Here is a 22,024-nt window from a genome sequence, read left to right on the forward strand (position 1 = left end):
TGAGATGACAGGGGAGGATAATGTGTGTGTTGGTGGAGACATGAGTTTAATGAAACGGTTAAGTATATTTCGTAGTTAGTTATTTTATTTATGTTCCACCATTCACAGTGAATTCACACAGTTTCCAAATGTTGGTTTGCTTCAGGATTCTAGGTTTTCAGCTTTTCCTCCCTGGGTTTCCTCTCTTTGACCCTATTTGCGCATGAAAAGGAATTACTAGTAATGCTAATCTAGCTAAATCCATTGTCTTGAAACCGCTTCATAAATATATTTTTTGTAAATTTATTTTGTTTTCTCCAGTATTGACTGTGTTTTTATTAAACTGAACTGGCCTGAGTCATAATAAATTTCTGGTTGCTGGGTGTGGCTTCCTACCAGCAGGCCCACATCCTACCCGGACTGGCTTCTTCTCAACACTGGCACTTTGCGGTCTAAGGCTTTTAGAATGGAAAAAAATAGTCATATTTATTTAGTTACTAGCAGAAAGGTTTTTTTAACAGAAAGTTGAAAGTTAAGGGTCTAAAATCCAATATGCTCATGTCTTTAGAATAGTTTGCTCCTTTTGGTGCTGACGAAATCAACAAGTGGTAGCAGCTTAGGGAAGAGGGGCTTCCCTCGATTAATTTCCCACATCAGATGTTCTTGTTTGCAGGTTACTAAGACAGACAGGTGACAGTCACGATTTGATTTTGGTTTTGGCGCTTACACTGTCCCTCCCTGTTTCACCCAGGAGAATATTTGGTGTTTGCTGCCCTGGGCCCCGAGCATGTCCTGTTTAGATATCCTGGTTCCTCATCTGTTTAGCTGTAAAGACAATACTCATTGTTTCCAGAAGCCCAGGAACCCCAGCAGAAGGCCCAGTGTATACTTGTGACCAAGAATGTCCCCAGGTTGTTGAGGGTCAGAAAAGATAATGCGGAAAGTCCTTAGCTAGTGGCTGCCACACAGTGGGGACTCAGCATTGGCAGCTACCTCTAGTACCACAGCTCTTAACCGTCATCACCATCTTTACCATCGGCATACGCTCAGCTCCTCCCTCAGATGTCTGACCATTTTTAGGATCGGGTGAAGCACAGTAAGGAATGACTGAAGGAGGAGGTGATGGCGAATTCAGAAGCGGCGTTTCCCTGGGCCCCGTGCCCTGTGCCTGACCTGCACTCCCCACCACCCGGGTAATCACTGGTGCCACGTCAAACTGCTGTTTGCTCTGATGTCAAAGTGCAGACAGTAAACGTTGACAGTCCTAACTTTGGGGACTGGTAATATGATAAAATAAAGATAAAAGCCTGCACCTGTTACCCAAGATGAAAAGAAAATCAGTTTCACTTCATGTATCACCTAGTGAAATTTAACCTAATTTTTGTCACATAAAAAAATGTAGGTTAGAGTAAATCAGAAAATAAAACCCAACAGTCAATAATAAGAAAATCCAGTTAAAAAAATGTGTCAACAGACCCATTTATTTCCTAACAAACACATCACCTAAGATGCTATATAGATGGCAAACAAGCATGCGAAAAGATGCTCCACATCATATGTCATCAGTGAAATGCAAGTTAAATAACCACAGGACACCACTACACACCTATTAGAGTGGCCAAAATTCAGAACACTGACAATACCAAATGCTGACCAGGAAGTGGAGCAACAGAAACACTCAGTCATTGCTGGTAGTAATGTAAAATGGTACAGCCACTTTGGAAGATAGTTTGGCAGTTTCTTTCAACATTAGTATACTCTTACCATACAATCCAGCAATCAATTACCCCTTGGTATTCATCCAAAGTTGTTGAAAACTATGTCCACACAAAAAACTGCACACAGATATTTATAGCAACTGAATTCATAACTGCCAAAATTGGAAGCACCCAAGATATCCTTCAGTACATGAGTGGATACATAAACTGTGGTACATCCAGACAACAGAATATTATTCAGCACTAAAAAGAAATGAGCTATCAAACCATGAAAAAACACGGAGACACCTTAAATGCATACTGCTACATGAAAGAAGCCATTATGAGAAGACTACCTACTGTATGATTCCAACTCTGACATTCTGGGAAAGCAAAACTCTGGAGACTATGAGAACTATGGAGTAAAAAGATCAATGATTGCTAAGAGTTGGCAGAGGGAGGGATGAGTAGGTAGAGCACAGAGTATCTTTAGGGCAGTGAAAATATTTTGTATGATACTATAATGAAGGATACATGTCATAATACGTTTGTCTAAACCCACAGAATGTAAAACACCAAGGGTGAACCACAATGGAAATAATGGACTTTTGGGGATTCTGATGTGTCAGTGTAGGTTTGTCAATTATAATAAAAGTACCACTTTGATGGGAGGTGATAATGGGGGAGGCTATGCATGTGTGTGGGCCAGCAGTATATAGGAAATCACTGAACCTTAAAAAAATTAATAAAGTCTTTTTAAACATTAAGCATGAGATCCTAGGCCATAAGATAATAAATTTAATGATGTTAATTCTTAATTTAATGAAATATAAGGAGTATCATCTAGAATGGAAATGGCACATATTTGTTATTTGTCATTATTCCAGTGATTCATTTTGTTCATGATGTCTAATTTTAGAAGAAAGAAAACCATTTTTTTTAGTTTAAGTTGGAATACAATGGTACTGTATAAAATGTAGGCACTAGACCCACATGGGTATTTACGAGTAAATAAAAATTCATTAAAATTTTATGGCCACAAGTGCCTAGCATTTACCATACTGGCCACTTTCATTATCAGAGAAAGTTCTATTTGACAGCACTGATCTATATAATAACTGAACTGTGTTAGAAAGTTGTTCAGTTATTTCTTCAATTAATTTTGAAGGATACAAAACCTGAAAAACAAGAGTATTACAAAGCATGTTTTGCAATATCTTCACAAAGAACTTTGATAATCCCCAGATAATCTAGACTCATGATGCACCAGATTGAGTCTTTCATTAATAGTCAAATAACGTTGAGAAACAATGGACCGATGAAGAGCCCTTTGGAATTAATTAACGGCCTCAAGGGTATCTGCAGCTATAAGAAACTAATAGCTCTGAACTGACCACCAGGAAACGTGGTCACTCCTGCTTGTAACTTCATGTGATGCTGTGGTTATCTGGGCTCAGCATTAAAGTGCCTTTTACAGCCCTGATGCTCTAACGAGGCAATTAGGGATGCTGTGACCATCCTCAACAAATTCACATGGAGGGTCTTTGTGTATCTGATACCAAGCAGGACCCTGTGGCCGCCACCCCCAACCCCTGCCTCTTGTTTGTAGAAAAGCTAAAGTCTCCCAAGCCTCCCTGAGTCATGGAAGAGCAGCTCAAGCAGTTGATTAGGACAAGCCTGCAGGCACTGGGGGATGGCAACAACTCTGACCACCTATCTCAACCATTAACTGAGATTAATCCTTCATTTCCCTTTAAAACTTTCATGGCTGAACAGAATCTTTGGAGATGGGTTTTTGAGGGGAATGCTGGGTCCACCAGATTGCAGGCAGTCTGATGAAAAGCAGCCCTCCTTTTTGTTACCAAGGCTGTTGCCCCAAGGATCCTACCCCTGCCCCTTCCTCAAACAGAAACCAATTACTCTTATCTAAGCCTCTGGAGGCAGCTGCAGAGAAGAACAAGACCTGGTTAGAACCAAGGGAGCCCAAGATGGTGGAGGATTTGACTTTTAGTTGAACTTGAGGCTCATTATACACTCACTGTAATGTATTGGCATGCTAAATGACATGCCCACCAGCAACATGACAGTTGATGACTGCCATGACAACAACCGGAAAATCCCATACCAGGACTGATTGGCTCCATCACACCCAGAAGGAGGACAAGATGGCAGAAGCCTCTTATAAAAGTCCACGTGGCCAGACCTGGGCTGGAGCCGTCTCTACTGCCCATCTTGGCTGACGCTTCCCACTTGAACGCCTTTTCCTCATTCAGGCGCTTTTCTTTCCTTCCCCCTGCTCAAGCACTTTCCTTCCATTTCCCCTTCTGAGCAATAAAGCAGCAGTTCACTTCATCTCTCTGCGTCTACTGTGCGAATTCTTTCGCAGCCAGTGGCAAGAACCTGCACTTTGGTGGGTGTCCCAATTTAGGAGTCTCTCTATCTGCTAACATATCCATCACTGTACTAAGCCCTAAGCCTGCTAGGATGGTCCTTAATTCAATGTGGAAATAGCACATCTCAAGAAAAAGGACAGTACAGGGCAAAACACAGGAGGAAAAGCTAATGAGGATATGGAGCATCAATGTCCAGTAGATAAATGATGTGAGCCACAAATATAAGCCATATAGGCAATTCTATATTTTCTTTTATTTTTATTTATTTATTTGTTTTGGGGAGGGGAGGGAGGTAATTAGGTTTGTTTGTTTATTTATTTATTTACTTATTTACTTTTATGTAATGGAGGTACTGGGACTCGAACCCATGATCTCCTGCATGCTAAGCATGTGCTCTACCACTGAACTATACCCTTCCCCTCCTATATTTTCTAATTAAAAAAGCAACAAATAAGTATGTCAATTACATCGCAATATAGCTGGGGAAGAAAAGAAGAAATAAATTTTGCTCATTTGTGAAATTAATTCTACTAATATATCAAATACATAGGTGAAATATAGTATACAGGTGAGATTAATTTTATTATTTTATTTAACCCAATATAGCAAACTATTATCACTTAAAAATGAAGCGAATATAAGAATTATAAGTGAAATATTTTATATTCTTTGTTTTGTACTAAGTCTTCAAAGTCCCTAGGTGTTTTACAGCACACCTCAATTTAAAGCAGCCATACCGAGCGAGTGGCAACCAGATTAGACAGTGCAGGAACAGAGAGCGGATGTCGAAGAGTAACAGCAGATGAAAGGATGCTTAATACATTGTGGGGTTGTTAGGGAAGGGGCTTGAACTAACCTTGAGAGCCTGGCAGGAGTTTATGGAATGAGAGAAAAACAGGCAGATGAGATCATATGAACACAGGTGTTCTGGGGTGCACCTGCTTGCTTGGCTGGAGAGACTATGAGTGTGAAGTAAGGGTAGAAAGCCTTGGCCTGGACTTGTTTGGTTTTCTCTATCAGTAAAATAAGCATTCAGTGCCTCCTTTGTGCCTGGTACCAAGTTTGGCCCTGGACTATAGAAAAAATATAGGACGCAGGCCCTTTGAGCAGATTAAGGAAATACACATTACAAGAGGACTGTTTGGATGTTAAATGTTGTGACAGTGAATGCAGGGTGAGTTCCGAAGAAAGAGAGATTAGTGGGGTTGGAGAAGATGTCAGACCACTTTGAGAAGATGGAGTAGAGAGGAGTGAGAGAAGAGCAAAACCACCACGAAGTGTGGTATGAAGTGTTGGGTACAGAGGCCCTGACCAGCCTGGTGGTCCTGGACAAGGCGAGGAAGAGATAAACCTGAGAATTTATTAAAGAAAAAATAATGTGATGATCAGTGAGGTAAAAGGAAATAAAAATAAAAGGGGGATGAACCCTTCCCAGCGATGCTCTTTATCTTGTACGTTCAATCCGCAAGTGATTGAAAGCCAGCTCAGTCTCAGACTGCAGAACAGTGAGGGAGGCAGATAGTTAAGTGTATATGTGTAGGAGAGGAGAACTGATTTTTCCTCTACCCTTCTAGGCTCTTGGCTGAGACCTCTGTAATAATATGGATTAATGGGAGAAAAACAGGAGTTTAATAACTTGTATACCTCCTATACCATGAGAGAGACCCAGGAAAACAAGTTACTCCCCCAGAGGGCCCAAGATACCACCTTTAATACTAAAGACAAAAGAAGATGTTGGGGGAGGTGCGTTATTGGAGGTGACCAGGAAACACACAGTGAACAAGGGTAAGGTTACTATGCAGATCTGAGTCCTGCATTCTCCAGTGATGAGTTTCTGGTGACTTAGTCATCCTCCTCTTCCTGGTATAGAGAGGGACACACTGTTCAAATGGAGATTTCCATTGTAAATGTAAATTTCCCTTACAAAAGGGTAATTTCCACTCTGTTTCCAGAGCTTCTCCTGTGTCTCAAAATAAGGTGCTCAAAATAATCCTTATGCCAAAGAGATATATTTATGGGTGGCATATTCTGCTCCCCTTCACCACCCCAAAATATGTCTCTTTGACATACGGATTATTTTGAGCTGCTTATTTGGAGAAACTGCAGACACAGGAGAAACTCTGGAAATGGAGTGCAAGTTACAGGGTTTTTTGTTTTTGTTTTTGTTTTTTTTTGGAAGCGACATTTGCATTAGAAAAAGGGCCTGCACGGGGACAATAGCTCTTAACCAGAGATCACTTTTTCACCTGAGAGACCTTTTACAAAGTTTGTTTGGTATACATTTCCTCTTCTCACCTTCCCGTGAAATCCCTTCCTCCCCTCAGAAATCCCAGCCCCCGTCCCACTCCTTGGTTCAAGATGGTATTGAAGCCTCAATTGCCCAGCTGCCTTTTGAGTCTCAGATCTTTGTGGGATCTTCAGTAAATAAGTAGGTAATTAAATTTTTCTCCTGTTAATCTTTCTTTTTATTACACAGGGGTCTCAGCTAAGGAACTAGAAGGGTAAGGGAAAATTATATTTACTCCTCTACAGTGGCATCTCCTGCTACCCTTCATATGCATATAATTATGACTATACCTATGTAATAAACATTGTGAAGGAAAGGATCTGAGTGCTATGATTAAAAAATAAGAAGAAGAGAGGATCATATTATAAGATGGTAGTCACAGAAAATTTTACTGAGGAAGTGACAAGCCCAAGATCTAAATATAATTGGAGCCAGTCCTGAGCTGAGTGAGGGGAAATTGATTTCTGAGGAGGAGGAGCAGGAACGGAGGGGCTAAGGCAGGAATGGAGCTGAAAGAGGGACAACCCCCCTCCCCCGAGGCTGGAGCTATAGGTGGTACAAGCACAAAGCAAATCAAAGCCAGGATCAGTCACAGAAACAAGAACTAAACCTGAGCACATGGCATCCGAAGGGCTTCTGTCAATGACCGTGTGGTGTCACTCCCTTAAACCCTGGTTGAGAGAATCACTCTGTTTATTTCATTTTCCCCATACAGGAAAAAACTGAATATGCAGGCTCTGTCAGTCAGAACACTCAATCGTCTTCTTACTTTGAGGGAAAGTATGAGCAACTATCAAGAAATCATTTACTCTATTTTGTTAAAATGGAGCAAGAGGAAGGGAGGAGAGAACAGAAATGTGAATTTATGTTTAGCACAACAAGCCCTGGGCAGAAGCTGGCTTCACTATGGGCACAGTGACCAAGGACCCCCTAGTGGGGGCTGGTCTGGGTCCCTAAAGGAGGAGGTAGGTGGGGGAAAGAAAACCTTCTGGAAGCTGAACTTGTGAACTGAAGGGCACACATTGATAGGAGCGTTAGGGTCATAAAAGAGCAACTGAAGGAAGAGGCCCGGTTTCCTTGGGCTGGTGTCTGCCTGGGTGAGAGGAGAATCCAGGCACTCCCTGTCTGAGGTGGGGGGGGGGGGTGACTAAGGGTGAAAGAGGGCATCTTCTTGGGGGTCTGCTCATTAATCCCCACTCCCCTAGTCTCCACAGAAGACCCTCATGAATCAGTTTTGAAGGGTGTGACTTCTCCAATACTCAGCCTCGGCCTCAGCGTCTCAGAGGGGACAATCTTTAAAACTGAACCTGGGCTGTTCTAGGGGTTTCTGGAAGTTTTAAAATATCACACAATTAGTCAAATACAGCTTTTTATCTCAACAATAGCAGTTGGATAATCAATACTCAAATTAAAGGGCATATATCAAATAAGGCTCTAAAGGGCACTAAAAAAGGGGAGGATATGGCTCCTGCCTGCAAAGAATTTGCATTTCAATCTGATGTATGATTGTATTGTACCAATTCATATGCATTTTTCATTTTAGATTTCTGAAACAGAAGGTTATCCTTGTCTAAAGTAAGTTCTTGTTCTTCACAAGTTCTTTTATACTAAGGGAGAAAACCCAAAACTTTGGGTTCAGAGCTCTCTAGAGATGAGATTACTACATTATATGAAAAATTTGAACCAAAAAAAAAGGGGGGGGGATACTCTGAGTTTGCCCATAGATTTTTGCTCTAGACTAAGGTTTCTCAATTTTGGTATTAATGATATTTGGGGGTCACATAATTCTTGTGAGAGCCCTGTCCTAAAACAGTGGGATGTTTAGCTGCATCCCTGGCCTCTACCCACTAGATGTCAGTAGTGCCCTCCTCCAGTTTTGACAACCGCAAGTGTCTCCAGACCTTGCCGAATGTTCCCTGAGGTCAGAAGTGCTCCCTCCTTTGAGAGCCACTGGTCTTGAAACTACCTTTGAGCATTCTATGTCTCTACAGCTGGGTACTTTTATCAAAAAATCTCCCCAAGGTTAAGATCTTGAACTTCCAGCTTTCGGCAGCCACCTCAGGGAGACAATTGTCTTCTCTGTAAGAGGAAACCAGAGACAAGCTTGTTTTTATGAAAAGTGCCACGCCAGTCAGCCTGCCATGCACAGGGGGTTTGACTGGGCAGCAGCTGCCTTGTCACTCTCTCAAATCCTTAGACTCATTCTCAGCGGTGGGGTGAGGTGCAGAGGGTCACTGGTGATGATTTATCTTGATTCAGATTTTGTCTGGTTTTCCCGTTGGCAGAGAGCTGGACCACCCCGAATTATACTCGGGGGTTCTATCCATCATGCCTGGATGTCTCAACAGCTCTCTTTGTGTTACAGGAAATCTGCTGAGATTTGTCAGGGACTCACCACAAAGACCTGGTGCTTGTCTCTTTGGTAGAAAAATCACTATCAGTGATGTCATCAGTGCTCATGTGGGACAAAGTATGTGTATACACGTGTACACCTTGATATACAATGTCATAGCATTCATGTGATGGACAGAACTCCAGGGACCTTAGCAATGCTAATATTCTACCCAGGTTTTGCAGGATGGCTGCCTAATTCTCCCAGCTGGCTTATGTAAGAGGTGAACTCAGCATATACGCTTACATGGGACAATATCATTCCTCTAGTGGGATCCCAGCTAGTAGGCCTCTCAATGACAGCCCTGATGTGCTTTCTCCCAGTGCACCCTCTCTGGGAGAGCATGGACCTGGTCCCAGGGGGTGAGCGCCAGTCACCCATCAACATCCGGTGGAGGGACAGTGTCTACGATCCTGACTTAAAACCGCTTACCATCTCTTATGACCCGACTACCTGCCTACACATCTGGAATAACGGGTACTCTTTCCTCGTGGAATTTGAAGATTCTACAGATAAATCAGGTGAGAGCCAGACCTGTGGTCTTGTCTGGAGTTAAAGGGACAGTGTGATATCAGCATAGGCTACATCACACTGCTTCCATGGGAGTGTGGACCTCTTTGTTAGCAGTGGCAAGGGACTCATTGGACCTACTTTTTCAGTGTATGGAAAAAGTCCCTTCAAGTTTTATGTACATTTTCTTCTAGTACAGGTAGTATTTTTTATTAATAAATATATATATGTATAGATTCTATAATTGATATAAAGGTAGGGTGAGAAAGTAAAGCTTTGCTGGAAATTTATTTTGTATACGTGTATTGAATATGTACTAATTTTCTCTGCTTACTGACTTTACAAAGCTCTTTTATATTAAATAGTAATATTATTTAATCAGATTTAACTGATGAGATTGCAATACCTTTGAAATGGAGCAAAAAGCATATTTATGAGTACATGCGGTTGCAGTCTTAATGAGTTAAGACTAGTCCTATTTTAGGAAAATGGAAGCTTATATTCTGTTAATTTTATTTTTTTATTTAAAAATATTTAATATTTATTTATTATTGTATTGCTTAATTATATATTTTTTATTTTCAGGGGGAGGTAATTAGGTTTATTTATTTTAGAGGAGGTACTGGGGATTGAACCCAGGACCTCACACATGCTAAGCATGTGCTCTACCACTTGAGCTATACCCTTCACCTCTGTTAATTTCATTAATTAAATACTGTTACCTAGTTTTAAAGAAACACAGTTTAAAAGAGATTTTTAAGTTCAAATATTATTTGCTTTTGAATCTTCTCCTTTTTTCATCCTATCTAGATGTAAACTAATCTGAATATTTCCAATTTTACCTGAAACTTCGAGTGTCTGTTGAAAACAGAATGTGATTAATTCTGTGCAGGTTTCTTTTTTCTTTTTTCAAACTAAATTTGATAGTATCACATAGTCTTAATTAGTCTGAAATAATTGTCTCCCTTTAGGGTTTACCATTACTCCCGCCAGAACTAGACGATGGGCAGGCTCTGTCTGTAGGACACCAGCTCTCATAAGTTCACTCCGGATGCAGAGCAGTCCTGTTATCTAGTTAGTCTCAGTCCCGTCTAGGTCCCTGACAACCTTCTTTCTTTTCTTCTGAGGATCCTACATAATGGTAAGCCTTCTCATTTCTTTGACAGTCTAGGGACTATTTGTTGCCAATGTATTATTTCTTCATTGAGTTGGAAATCTTAGGAAGTTATTTAATCAGTTTCTTAACCAAGTGAGTTAATCCTCAAGATCATTCAAGACAAACAGTTTTTTGTTTTATTTTTTTAGTCACTTTTTTTTCTTTTGAATAATAGATTCAAGAATTCTTATCCAACTATTGCCACAACATTGTAAAATGACTAGAACTCAATAAAAAAAAAGTTTAAAAAAATATAAACAAATAAACTGGATAATCCCTCAAAAAAAAAAAAAAAAAAAGAACTCTTATCCAGCTATTTGCCTGGGCAATCACATATGCAAAATAAATGGCCAATATTTTCCTTCCAATAGCTCTTTAGATATATCCAAACACAACTAACTAAATCATTCCTTGATCTTACCTTCCCTAGGTGAGTCAGCTTCAGACTATTTTTACAAAATATGCAAGAAAAATTGCAGAGAGGTTGCTAATTTTCCACTTATTTTCTTAGGGAGGACCAAACAGATAGCCCCTTTTCATTTTGCTCCAATAATTATTTTCTTTAAGATACAATTAATCTTTAATAAGTAACTAACTTTCTCTGCCTCTTTTTCCACATTTCAGTGACAACCTATTTCCTGCTCATTCTTCTCTGCTATTTCTCCATGCTGTTGCCAAATAATCAATAGCATTCAAAGAGGAAGAAAGAGTAAATGAACATAAAAAATAAAGAAAAAGTTAAAAGAAAGACAATCCTAGATTTGAAGAAAGGCAAGAAACAATTCTAATTCCAGAAAAGAAAAGATCTAATAAATATCAATGTCTATAATTTTTTTTAAAAAGTAGGAAATGCTACAGTGTGCTTTACAAAGAGCTACAGATAAAGTGTACAAGGAAAGAGGCTGGGGAAGGTATGTGACAAAAACAAAACATACCAAACCTTATGGGGTACAGTTAAAGCAGTGCCTAGAGGGAAATTTATAGATGAAAAAAACCTGTATCAAAAAAGGAAAAATTTCTCAAATCAAGAACCTAGGTTTCTACCTATAGAAACTAGAAAGAGAAGAGCAAACTAAACTCAAGGCAAATACAAAGAAAGACATAATAAAGAACAGAGCAGAAATCAATGAAAGCAAAAGTTGGTTCTTGGGAAGGATCAATAAAACTGACAAATCTTTAGCTTGGTGGACCAACAGAAAAAATAAAAGAGAGAATACTCAAATTACTAAAATCAGGAATGAAAGAGGGGCCATCACAACCTACTTTCCAGAAATGGAAAGGATACTAAGAGAAGGGATGTGAGCATGTCATACCAGTGCTCTCTGCTAGGTACTGTTTTGTCATTTGGCTCCCTGAAGAGGACACAGTTATTGATTTTAATGAGTACATGTAAAGGATACAAAATACTGAGGAAGGGCACACTACATTATGTCTGGCCTGAGTCCCATGGATGATCCCTGTAAATCATCACCTCCTCTGGAATCTATCTCACTGGCAATGTCACCACGCAGTAAAGACAAGAGATGGGTCCCATTGTTCTCCTAAGGGTGCGTCCTGCCCCACCCTGCTTCACTTAACTTTACCCTTCTATGGGGCATCACCAGTGAACCTAGTAAGAATGCTCTCACAAATATTTTAAGTTCTCCTTCCCTAGTTTTGGTCCTTTATTATTTATTTATTTATTTATTTATTTAGTTAGTTATTTATTTATTTATTTAAAAAGAACTATGTAATGATTTTTAGTAAATTTACAGAGTGGTGCAACCATCACTACAATCCAATTTTAGAACGTTTCCATCACCCCAAGTTTCCCATCCATTTCCTCCATTTGCTTTTATTTCTATGGGTCCTGTGTACTTACTACCTTTCCCTTCATCAGACCTGCCTCTGCTAGCTCCTTCATCTCCACATTCAAGGCAAAAGAAGGGAATGAATGTTGCCTAGACTGCTTACTAGAAGCCTGACTCTATGCTATTTGTTATTTAATTTTTTATAAGTTTAATTTTTGTCATCTTAAAGCACAAGAAGAACAAAATATCAGCAACCTCAAATAAACAAGTATATATTTATTTGATACATCTTATGACTTATCTGCTCTCTAATCCACTGTCTCCCTACTGTGCCCTGTTTCTTGCCGACTCCAATTCCCCTCCTCATCCAGGCCTCTACCCAGCCTGATCCCACCCTTTTCCTTGCTCTTGCTGAGGTTACCAGTATGTTTCAGTTCACAAACCCCACAGACACTTTACAGTCTATTTCTTTAGTTCCTGGTTTCATGGAGGATCTACTAAGTGCCAGGCACTGTACCCAGTGCTCAGAATAGAAAGAGGAAGAGGGGATGGGCCCTGCCTCTAAGGAGCTTACAGTGTGGTGGAGAAGCTGACCCTGGAAAAGACGATGCTAGTGAAGAGAGCTAAGTGCTGTTGGGAGGAGGTTTCTTGGTGGAGGTGACACCTGGGTACTCCACATGGGGGTGGAGGTGTGAGGCAGTGTGATGCTCACATTAAGTATTAAAAGTACAAGAAGAAACAAGTTTCTTCTGTATAGCACAGGGAACTATATTCAATACCTTGTAATAACCTAAAGTGAAAGAGAATAAGAAAATGAATATATGTATGTATATATATGACTGAAACTTTACACTGTACACCAGAAATTGACACATTGTAAACTGACTATGCTTCAATTTAAAAAAAAAAGTGCAAGAAGGAAGTAGCAGACAAGGAAGTCCTGAGTTAGGCAAAAGCCGATTCACAGAGAGTTCTAAAGACCATGTTCAGAGACCAGGAATCTGGATGCAGCTTAGCTGGGTACCTTTGCTCTAGGTCTCTCATTGGGCTGTGATGGGGGTCTTATCTCAAGGCTCTTCTGGCAAAGGATCATCTTCCAAACTCACTCAAGTGGCCGTTGGCAGGTTTCAGTTTCTCCCAAGGCTTCAGTTTCTTTCTAGCTGTTGGCCAGAGGCCACCCTCATTTCCTTGCCAAGTGGGCCTCTCCAGAGGGCAGCTCACAACACAGCAACTGGCCTCCTCAGAGCAAATAAGCAAGAGGAGTCAGAGAGGGCAAACAAGATGAAACCACTATCTTTTTGTAACGTAATCTCGAAAGTGACATCCTATTACATTTGCCCTTAGATGTGAGTCATAAGGTCCAGTTCACACTCAGGGCAGGGGATAATACAAGAGTATGAATACCAGGAGAAAGGATCATTGGGAGTCATCTTAGAAACCGCTAACACCCATGGCTAATGACACAAAGCCAGTTAATTCAAATTGAAGTTCTTTTCCTACAAAGTGCATGCTCTTAACCATATTGTACAGGAGAATATCTCCCTGTGCGATCTCTCCCCTATGTACAACTTACATAGGCAGAGTGCCCAGCACACATAGAGACTTCATTTTCCTAGCTAGCTAGTGCCCAAGACAGATGCCTAGGCATCTAACATTTCTCCCAGGAATCACAAATGCAGATGTACCTACAGTGCCAGAGAAGTAAGGAGAATGGGCCAGGGTGGGAGAGTGTGAGAGAAATGGCAGCGGTGGCCACTGTGAAGTACTGGTGGGACCATCTAAAGGGGCGGCCACGTCTTCTATCCAGCCTGTTGTTGCCTGGTGGCAGCCAATGCTCAACATGGACCAAGTATCTCACTCTCAGGTTGAAAACATTGATTTTTATGTGAGATCGTCCAGCTTTAAATGTTGGCAGTGAACTGAAAAATATGTTTAGTATTATGTGGGTGAATCAAAACACACCTGAAGGCCAGTTCGGCCCCCCTCCCTTGCACTACCCATTGGTGACATCTCCTCTTGGCCTTGCTCATCATCTTTGGAGGAGACACATAGTTAAGTGTCCAGGAACTGCTGCCAGTGTTTTTCTGAGGATAGGAGGGAAATGCTGGCCCTCTCCTCTGCCCTAGTAACTTAACTTGGGACCAGAACTTCAATCTCATCCAACCGGTTAGACTGAGTATTTGCCAAAGTCATGCGCACAAAATGGAGCTGGCATATAAAAATAAGAATTTTTTTGAAGATATTTATTTCAGTACATTTTAGTACCATTCTCCGATTAATTTAGTGAACATGCGGTATTATTCTTTGCACTTCCCCTGCCCCTCAAAGAAAAGTGGTCATTGGTGTCTTTGCTCACCTTTTACAAAACTCCTATTTGTTAAGAAAGGAAATTATGTAAAACATTTTTGAAAGCCAGTAAGATACATAGTAGACCATTGCATGCCACAGCCAGAGGTTTTGGTCCTTGGGATCCCTGTACTCAATCATTTGCATACAGAAAATTCAACTAATAAGGCAATAAACTCTTAGACCATTAAGATAGATGAGATGGAGGGTTTTTGTGTTGTTGTACTGGTTTAACCATGGACAGACATCGCCAGGGTCTGACTAGATGGAATAAGTGAGGAACTAATATGCTTTGGCAAATTCAAGCCAAAAAAAAAAAAAAAAAAAAAAAAAAAATAGCACAACCCAAAGCCTGAAGAAGGGTGACCTTTAAAACTTATATCTGAATATTTTCCCTATAATGTACTGATTTCACTAGTTCCATAAAACTTTAGTCTAAACAAAAGGTATTTATTATCCAGCACAGTGAGGCCAGTGGCAAAGTGTGTGGGTGATTCACATTGTTCACTCTGTCCAAAGGGAGATGCGTGATAATTTTTGACTTGCAAATTTCCTATTGCATTTCAATGTAATGGAAAGAAACATTAGTATCTTCAAAAATTGTAAAGCAAAGTATCAGTGCATAAAAAGAGTATCTTTTATCCCCATATTTCAGTTTTATGAGATTGGGTTGGATAAATATGCTGAGAGATTTGCATTTTATTGTACATTTTTTAAAAACTGGGCACAGTAAATACAGAGTATAAAACTAAGTCAAGAATTGGCCTTTAACAACTGTATGCAGCTTGGAGTGTAGTTAAATCTTGGTGTCATTCAGAGGAAAGGTCTCGCCCTTAGACATGTATTCACTGTGTGGAAATCAAGTTTATAAACACGTCTGTATAATAGAGTGTGCTCCATTTAAGACAGTTCATGTAGAAGGTCCACCCACAGATTCAGCCTTTCCCCATGTTCCTCCACGATATGAAAAACTGTCCCCTGAATTGTCAGATATGCTATTTCAGTGATCGAGGGAGGACCCCTGGAACACAACTACCGATTGAAGCAGTTCCATTTTCACTGGGGGGCCATTGATGCCTGGGGCTCCGAGCATACCGTGGACAGCAAATGTTACCCAGCAGAGGTAAGTTGAGAAGCTTGGAAACAGTGACAACTGTGGAGAAGAGGGGATGGTTCTGAGTTCCTAGCTCTAAGAAATTATCAGGAAGAATCAGGTAATTCCTATAGATGCTAAGTAGCTCTCTCAGAGGCATATTTGATTATTCCCAGTTTATACTTGTAAAAATGATACCTACTCTCATTTCAAAGAATATAGCAGAAATCAACCTTAAGATTCTGAAACAGAATTCTTCCAGAATTCTAAGCTAGGCTCAAATGAAAGCCTAAAGTAATAACCCAGACAACAGTGCAGGGCCACAGGCTGAATTAATCCAAGTGAGAGATGGCAGGAGACTAAATGAAAGCGGTGACAAGAGAAATAGAGAAAAAGAGTACAATTTAACAAGCAGTTTTGAAATAAAAGCAACAGGACTTGGAGGCAAGGTCCTCTTCAGGAGAGGAGAGGTAAAAAGTTAACCATGACCTTGAGGGTCTCACTTGGGAGGCTGGGAGAGGATTCGTGAATGATGGACAGGGAATGATTTGTAGGGAAATACAGGGAGCACAAAGGAAACAGAATTTCTTCTTTACAGCTTTCCCCCTAACTTAGTTTTAAATGTTACTGTACAAAGAAACACATTTTAAGTGGTTATCCCTCAAACAAATTTGTCTTCAACTCATAGTTTGCATAGGGAAAATCTATTTCTCTCAATATAAACATCTCTCCTTTAGATGTAAATGGATTTTGGATATGAGTCTTTCATGCAAATCAGGATGGGAATGGACAAATGTTGTTCCCTCACTGAAATGTTATTCACTTTGAAATACATAGAGAGATATAGATATGTAAATATATATATAAAATTTTCTCCCCTAATAAATCCTTATATTGGTCCAAAGTAGCATTAATTGCTGCTCCCACATACATTTCCTCCTGTTCTTTATTTCTATCTCATTTTGCATCAGATTGTCATTTGCTTTTCTCAGTGGCTTTATTTTGGGTGAGGAAGCATGTTAAAAATATATGTGAATAAGGCTGTCTGTTTTGGAGTGATCCTATATGGTCATGTATAAAACCATCTTTTAATGGTGTTTCAGCTGCACTTAGTGCATTGGAATGCAGTCAAATTTGAAAATTTTGAGGATGCAGCACTGGAAGAAAATGGTTTGGCTGTGATAGGAGTATTTTTAAAGGTAAAAAAAAAAACAAACAACCTTAATAGCTTTAAATGATGTTTTGTATCCTAGGATGTAAAGATACAACGTTGCAGTATTAAGTTCTAAGAATACTGAGATAAAAGTAAATAATGTTTAAAGTACAAGATTGTTACAAATAGATTTCAAATGGTATAAAAATGCACAGTCCAACAGAGCTGTCACAAGCCACATGTGGCAACTGAGCAGTTGAAATGCAGCTTCTTTGTGGAACTTTTAATTTTAATTAATTTAAATTTTAATTTAAGAATTGATGCTAAATGGAGCAGGGCTCCTTTGCCCGCAGGCATGCTGACCCTGTCAGCAAACAGCCTGCTCATTTGTTCTGTGTCTAATTAAACTCAGTGATGTTTAAAACATTCTAAATTACCAGTTTAAGTGTAGCTTAAGTAGAGTAGTTGGTTTGTTTTTATATAATCACCAGGTGGTTAATTTTAATTCACATTCTGTTACAGTTTCAAAAGTGAGATGTCAATTTTTTTTTTAATATTTTCTCATTGCTTCTTTAGCTAGGCAAACATCATAAAGAGCTCCAGAAACTGGTTGATACTTTGCCATCAATTAAGCATAAGGTAACTTTTTTTTCCCTAAATCACTTGAAATATATTTTATGTTTCAATCTCAGAGTGGAGACACTAACAAGGCACTTTGAATTGGGGAATGTAATTCACCTCTGTGTAGTTCAGCACTCGGGGACTCGGGGACACAACGAGTCCCCTCCTCTACTCCTGACCCCTGCTCCTTCTCAGTCCTTGTGGAAACACTCGGGGCAGCCTTCTGGACTCTAGCTGCACTCCCACAGGCAGGGAGCAAAGAAAAGTTGACAGAAACTTGGCTTGTCCAGCTTTAAAGAACAACTACCCACATCCTTCAGGTTGGATACCTCTGTCCAGATTCCACGGTTAATCATTCAGTATTCAGAATCCCCGAGGGGCTGCTCTCTGGAAGTCTATCTGTTCTCTCTCTTTCCCTCCCCTCCACGCCTCTGTCTCTCTCCCCTACCTCTTTCCCTCTCCATCTCCCTCTTTTTCCTTCTCTCTGTCTCTCTCTTTCTTTCCCCTTTTCGTCCAGGATCCTGTCTTCTCCTAATTTGCACTGCACTTTAGAAAGGAGAATTCTATTAGTCTCTCTTGAAAAAGAAAATCCTCCTTGTTTATGCATCAGCTGCCGCCTAATGCTTCCCAAAGAGTTCAGAGGAGACCACCTGCTGTAAACTCACTAGAATGGAGGGAGAAAATAGTTTTTGCTGTGTTCCCACTGGGGACTACCAGAAATACAGTTAATTGCAGGAACAGAGCACCAGCATGATTCTGTCCTAATGTGCCCAGAGGTACCTGGAGCTCCTCGGGACCACTGCTGGTCCCCAGACTCCCCTAGAATCATCACCACACCATCTACCACATCATCAGATTCCAGAGTGGTTTTCACCATGAAATGATGACTCAGTGACCCTTTCTCTTGGCCAGGACACACTGGTGGAATTTGGGTCATTTGACCCTTCCTGCTTGATGCCCACCTGCCCAGATTACTGGACCTACTCGGGATCCCTGACTACCCCACCACTCTCTGAGTCTGTCACCTGGATCATTAAGAAGCAGCCTGTAGAGGTTGATCATGATCAGGTACGTTCTTTCCACATTTTATGTAAGGAAATTCTAGGCTGCCCATTTAAAATAAGGCTGAGCTCACACTTTGGCATCAGTTTTTAATATCTTGTGATGCTTATACATTTTTATTAAAATGTGCTAACATCTTGTAATTTGGATATGAATTAGGAAATGCTTCAAATCAACTAGAGAGAAGAGTTAAAGGTTAGGAAACATAAGTTTTTACTTCCGTATTTGACAATGACATATTTTATGCATTGTCTATTTTATATTTAAATACGAATCTCTATATAAACAAGATCCTTTTAAAGGGAAGAATGAAGGCTGAAAATGGATGTGCTCAAAACTCTAGAATCTGTAAGGGAATTTTGCTATGGAATATTAGGATAAAAATAGAACCCAACAAAGTCTATCCAGAAATTTTAAGTCAGTTGTTTTGACCTCAGAGTCTATTTTTTCATTAGAGACTAAGTGGTGATTACCATGTTAATACACAAATCCTGTTTAATCCATAATATAACTAAACTTCAATAATATTTGCTTATGTTTGCTTTATGGTATTTTTATTAATTACAAAGCATGTTCACAAGAACCAAAGCTTCTGAAACCTTTTTTTTTATGAGGCCAGGATAACTGATACCAACATTCATCAAAGGTTGGACCCCACCCCCACCCCATAAAAAAACCAAACCATTACAGACTGATATCTCTGAAGAATACATTTTTTAAAAAGCAAAAATAATATATTAGAAATAGACTTTAGCAGTACATTAGAAGAACTATATACTCTGTCCAAGTAGTATTTATTCCAGTAATGCAAAGATGGTTCAATATTAGGAATGATGTTAAGATAATTCATCATATCAATGAATCTAAATAGAAAAATATAAAAAAAAATCATTTCCATAGATTCTTAAAAAGTACCAGAAAAATTCAGCATTCAGTTTTTCAAAAATCTTCAATATGATAGGTATGTATGGAGACTTCCCTACCTTGATAAAAGAAATTGATCTCATCCCATGCTCTTGGATTGGAAGAATCAATATTGTTAAAATGGTCACACTGCCCAAGGCAATCTACAGATTTAATGCAATCCCTATCAAATTACCCAGGACATATTTCACAGAACTAGAACAAATCATAATAAAATTTATATGGAACTATCAAAGACCTAGAATTGCCAAAGCATTACTGAAGAGAAAGAAAGAGGCTGGAGGAATAATTCTCCCAGACTTCAGACAATACTATAGAGCTACAGTCATCAAGACAGCATGGTATTGGTACCAAAACAGACATATAGACCTATGGAACAGAATAGAGAGCCCAGAAGTGAACTCACAAACTTTTGGTCAACTAATCTTTGACAAAGAAGGCAAGAAAATACAATGGAATAAAGACAGTCTCTTCAGCAAATGGTGTTGGGAAAACTGGACAGCAGCATGTAAAGCAGTGAAGCTAGAACACTCCCTTACACCATACACAAAAATAAACTCAAAATGGATCAAAGACTTAAACATAAGACAAGATACAATAAACCTCCTAGAGGAAAATATAGGCAAAACATTATTTGACATACATCTCAAAAATTTTCTCCTAGAAGAAATAAAAGCAAGAATAAACAAATGGGACCTAATGAAACTTACAAGCTTCTGCACAGCAAAGGAAACCAAAATTAAAACAAAAAGACAGCCTACGGAATGGAAGAAAATTTTTGCAAATGAAACCGACAAAGGCTTGATCTCCAGAATATATAAACAGCTCATACGACTTAATAAGAAACAACCAAACAACCCAATCCAAAAATGGGCAAAAGACCTAAACAAGCAATTCTCCAAGGAAGACATACAAAATGATCAATAGGCACATGAAAAAATGCTCAATATCACTAATTATCTGAGAAATGCAAATCAAAACTACCATGAGGTATCACCTCACACCAGTCAGAATGGCCATCATTCAAAGATCCACAAATCACAAATGCTGGAGAGGCTGTGGAGAATGGGGAACCCTCCTACACTGCTGGTGGGAATGCAGTTTGGTGCAGCCACTGTGGAAAACGTAAAATATTCCTGAAGGACACAAAAGACTTGAACTGATAAAATTCATTTCATGTTATTGAATAAGAAGACATCATAAAGACACCTTTGATGCCAATTCTGCTTAAGTTGTTATTCTTCTTGAATTGTTTATTCTCCATAATTTTCAGGTAATCCCAATAAATATATCAATAAGACTTTTAAATAGGTATGCTACTTCTAACCTCATGTGGAAAAAAATAAGCATAAATAAATAGCCAGGAAAAATTATGAAAGAGAAAATGAGAGATGATCAGATCAACAAAGCTATAAAGCCTCAGTAATTAAGTAGTGTGGTACTGGTACACAGATAAAGAGATCAATCACAGGATGAAAATTGTAGATTCAGAAATATCTCCAAACACGTGAGAATTTAGTTTATAGTAAAGGTAGCATCTCAGCTTGGTGTGGGGCAAACATAAGATTATTCAGTAAGTGCTATTGGGGACAATTGAGCAAACTTTGGGGGGAAAAAGTTGGATCTGCCATTCAAACCTTACATAAGAATGTATTCCAGATATATTTAGTTTTTTAAATTATTATTATTATTTTTTAATGTAGGAACTGGGGATTGAACCCAGGACCTTGTGCCTGCTAAGCTTGCGCTCTACTGCTAAGCAATACCCTCCCCCAGATTTATTAAATGTTAAAAATACTGTCATAAAAATACTACAATAAGCACAGGAAAATCTTTCCAGACCTCCAAATGGAGAAAGCTTTTCTAAATTATACCAAAACCAGAAGTCATAAAGATAGTAACTAGCAAAGTAGACTAATTTTATTTTTAGTTCTATGTAATGGAAATCACCATAAACAAATGACAAAATACAGAGTCTACTCATAAGCCTGGGCTTGGTGGCCTACACCTTTAGTCTGTTTTTATCCTTCATATTTAAAAACTGATATAACATTGAAAAATAAAGAAGTATAATAAATAAATCAGGGAGTCAGTGGGCCATGTGAGGACTTTTTAAATGAAATTTTAACACAGAAAATTCAGTAAGAAGAAAATGTTAGCTGTCATCAGTAATCCTAGTTGCCTATAATCTTACCACTCAATGTTAACTGTCTGGTCTTTTATTTATATAAATACAAATAAATCCTTCTGTTCTTTTATCCATGTAAATATACACAATTTTTTAACAAAATGGAATCATTCTGTATATACCATTTTGCTGCTCTTTTCACTCATTGATGTGTGGAACATTTTATAATGAACGTTATCTTCAATATCATTTTAATGGCTATGTACTAGCTCATTTTATAGATCTAATGTAATTTATTATTGGTACTTGGGCTATTTCTAGTCTTTTGCAATTAGTCAAATAAAAATGAACCTGAACTACTCAAACACCTTCCTAATGAATGGGCGTATACATGTAATTTACAACTACGGTCACTATGTTTAGTGCTTGTCCCTGTTCACAGTCCTGCCCCTGTAGCTCTACTTTGCCTGACATCTTTAATACAAACAAATCT

The 22,024-nt window shown here is 39.2% G+C and overlaps 2 protein-coding genes across 9 annotated transcripts in view; one reads left to right on the forward strand and one right to left on the reverse strand.

The window, feature by feature from the left end:
- The window catches only part of CLTRN (collectrin, amino acid transport regulator), a 129,368-nt gene that overhangs the window by 98,863 nt on the left and 8,481 nt on the right, over positions 1 to 22,024 (reverse strand). The window lies entirely within an intron of this gene.
- The window catches only part of CA5B (carbonic anhydrase 5B), a 34,592-nt gene that overhangs the window by 9,360 nt on the left and 3,208 nt on the right, over positions 1 to 22,024 (forward strand). For 7 of the 8 annotated variants that reach the window (XM_074359407.1, XM_045505067.2, XM_045505070.2 and 4 more), the window contains 5 exons: positions 9,072 to 9,269; positions 15,555 to 15,673; positions 16,747 to 16,842; positions 17,373 to 17,435; positions 18,330 to 18,485. In XM_074359407.1, the coding sequence (XP_074215508.1) occupies positions 9,072 to 9,269; positions 15,555 to 15,673; positions 16,747 to 16,842; positions 17,373 to 17,435; positions 18,330 to 18,485 (632 nt within the window). The remainder of the gene's footprint in view (positions 1 to 9,071; positions 9,270 to 15,554; positions 15,674 to 16,746; positions 16,843 to 17,372; positions 17,436 to 18,329; positions 18,486 to 22,024) is intronic. The other variant, XM_074359409.1, reaches the window with a different exon arrangement.

This window comes from Camelus bactrianus, chromosome X (genome assembly GCF_048773025.1).
Source record: "Camelus bactrianus isolate YW-2024 breed Bactrian camel chromosome X, ASM4877302v1, whole genome shotgun sequence".
Lineage (NCBI taxonomy): Eukaryota > Metazoa > Chordata > Mammalia > Artiodactyla > Camelidae > Camelus > Camelus bactrianus.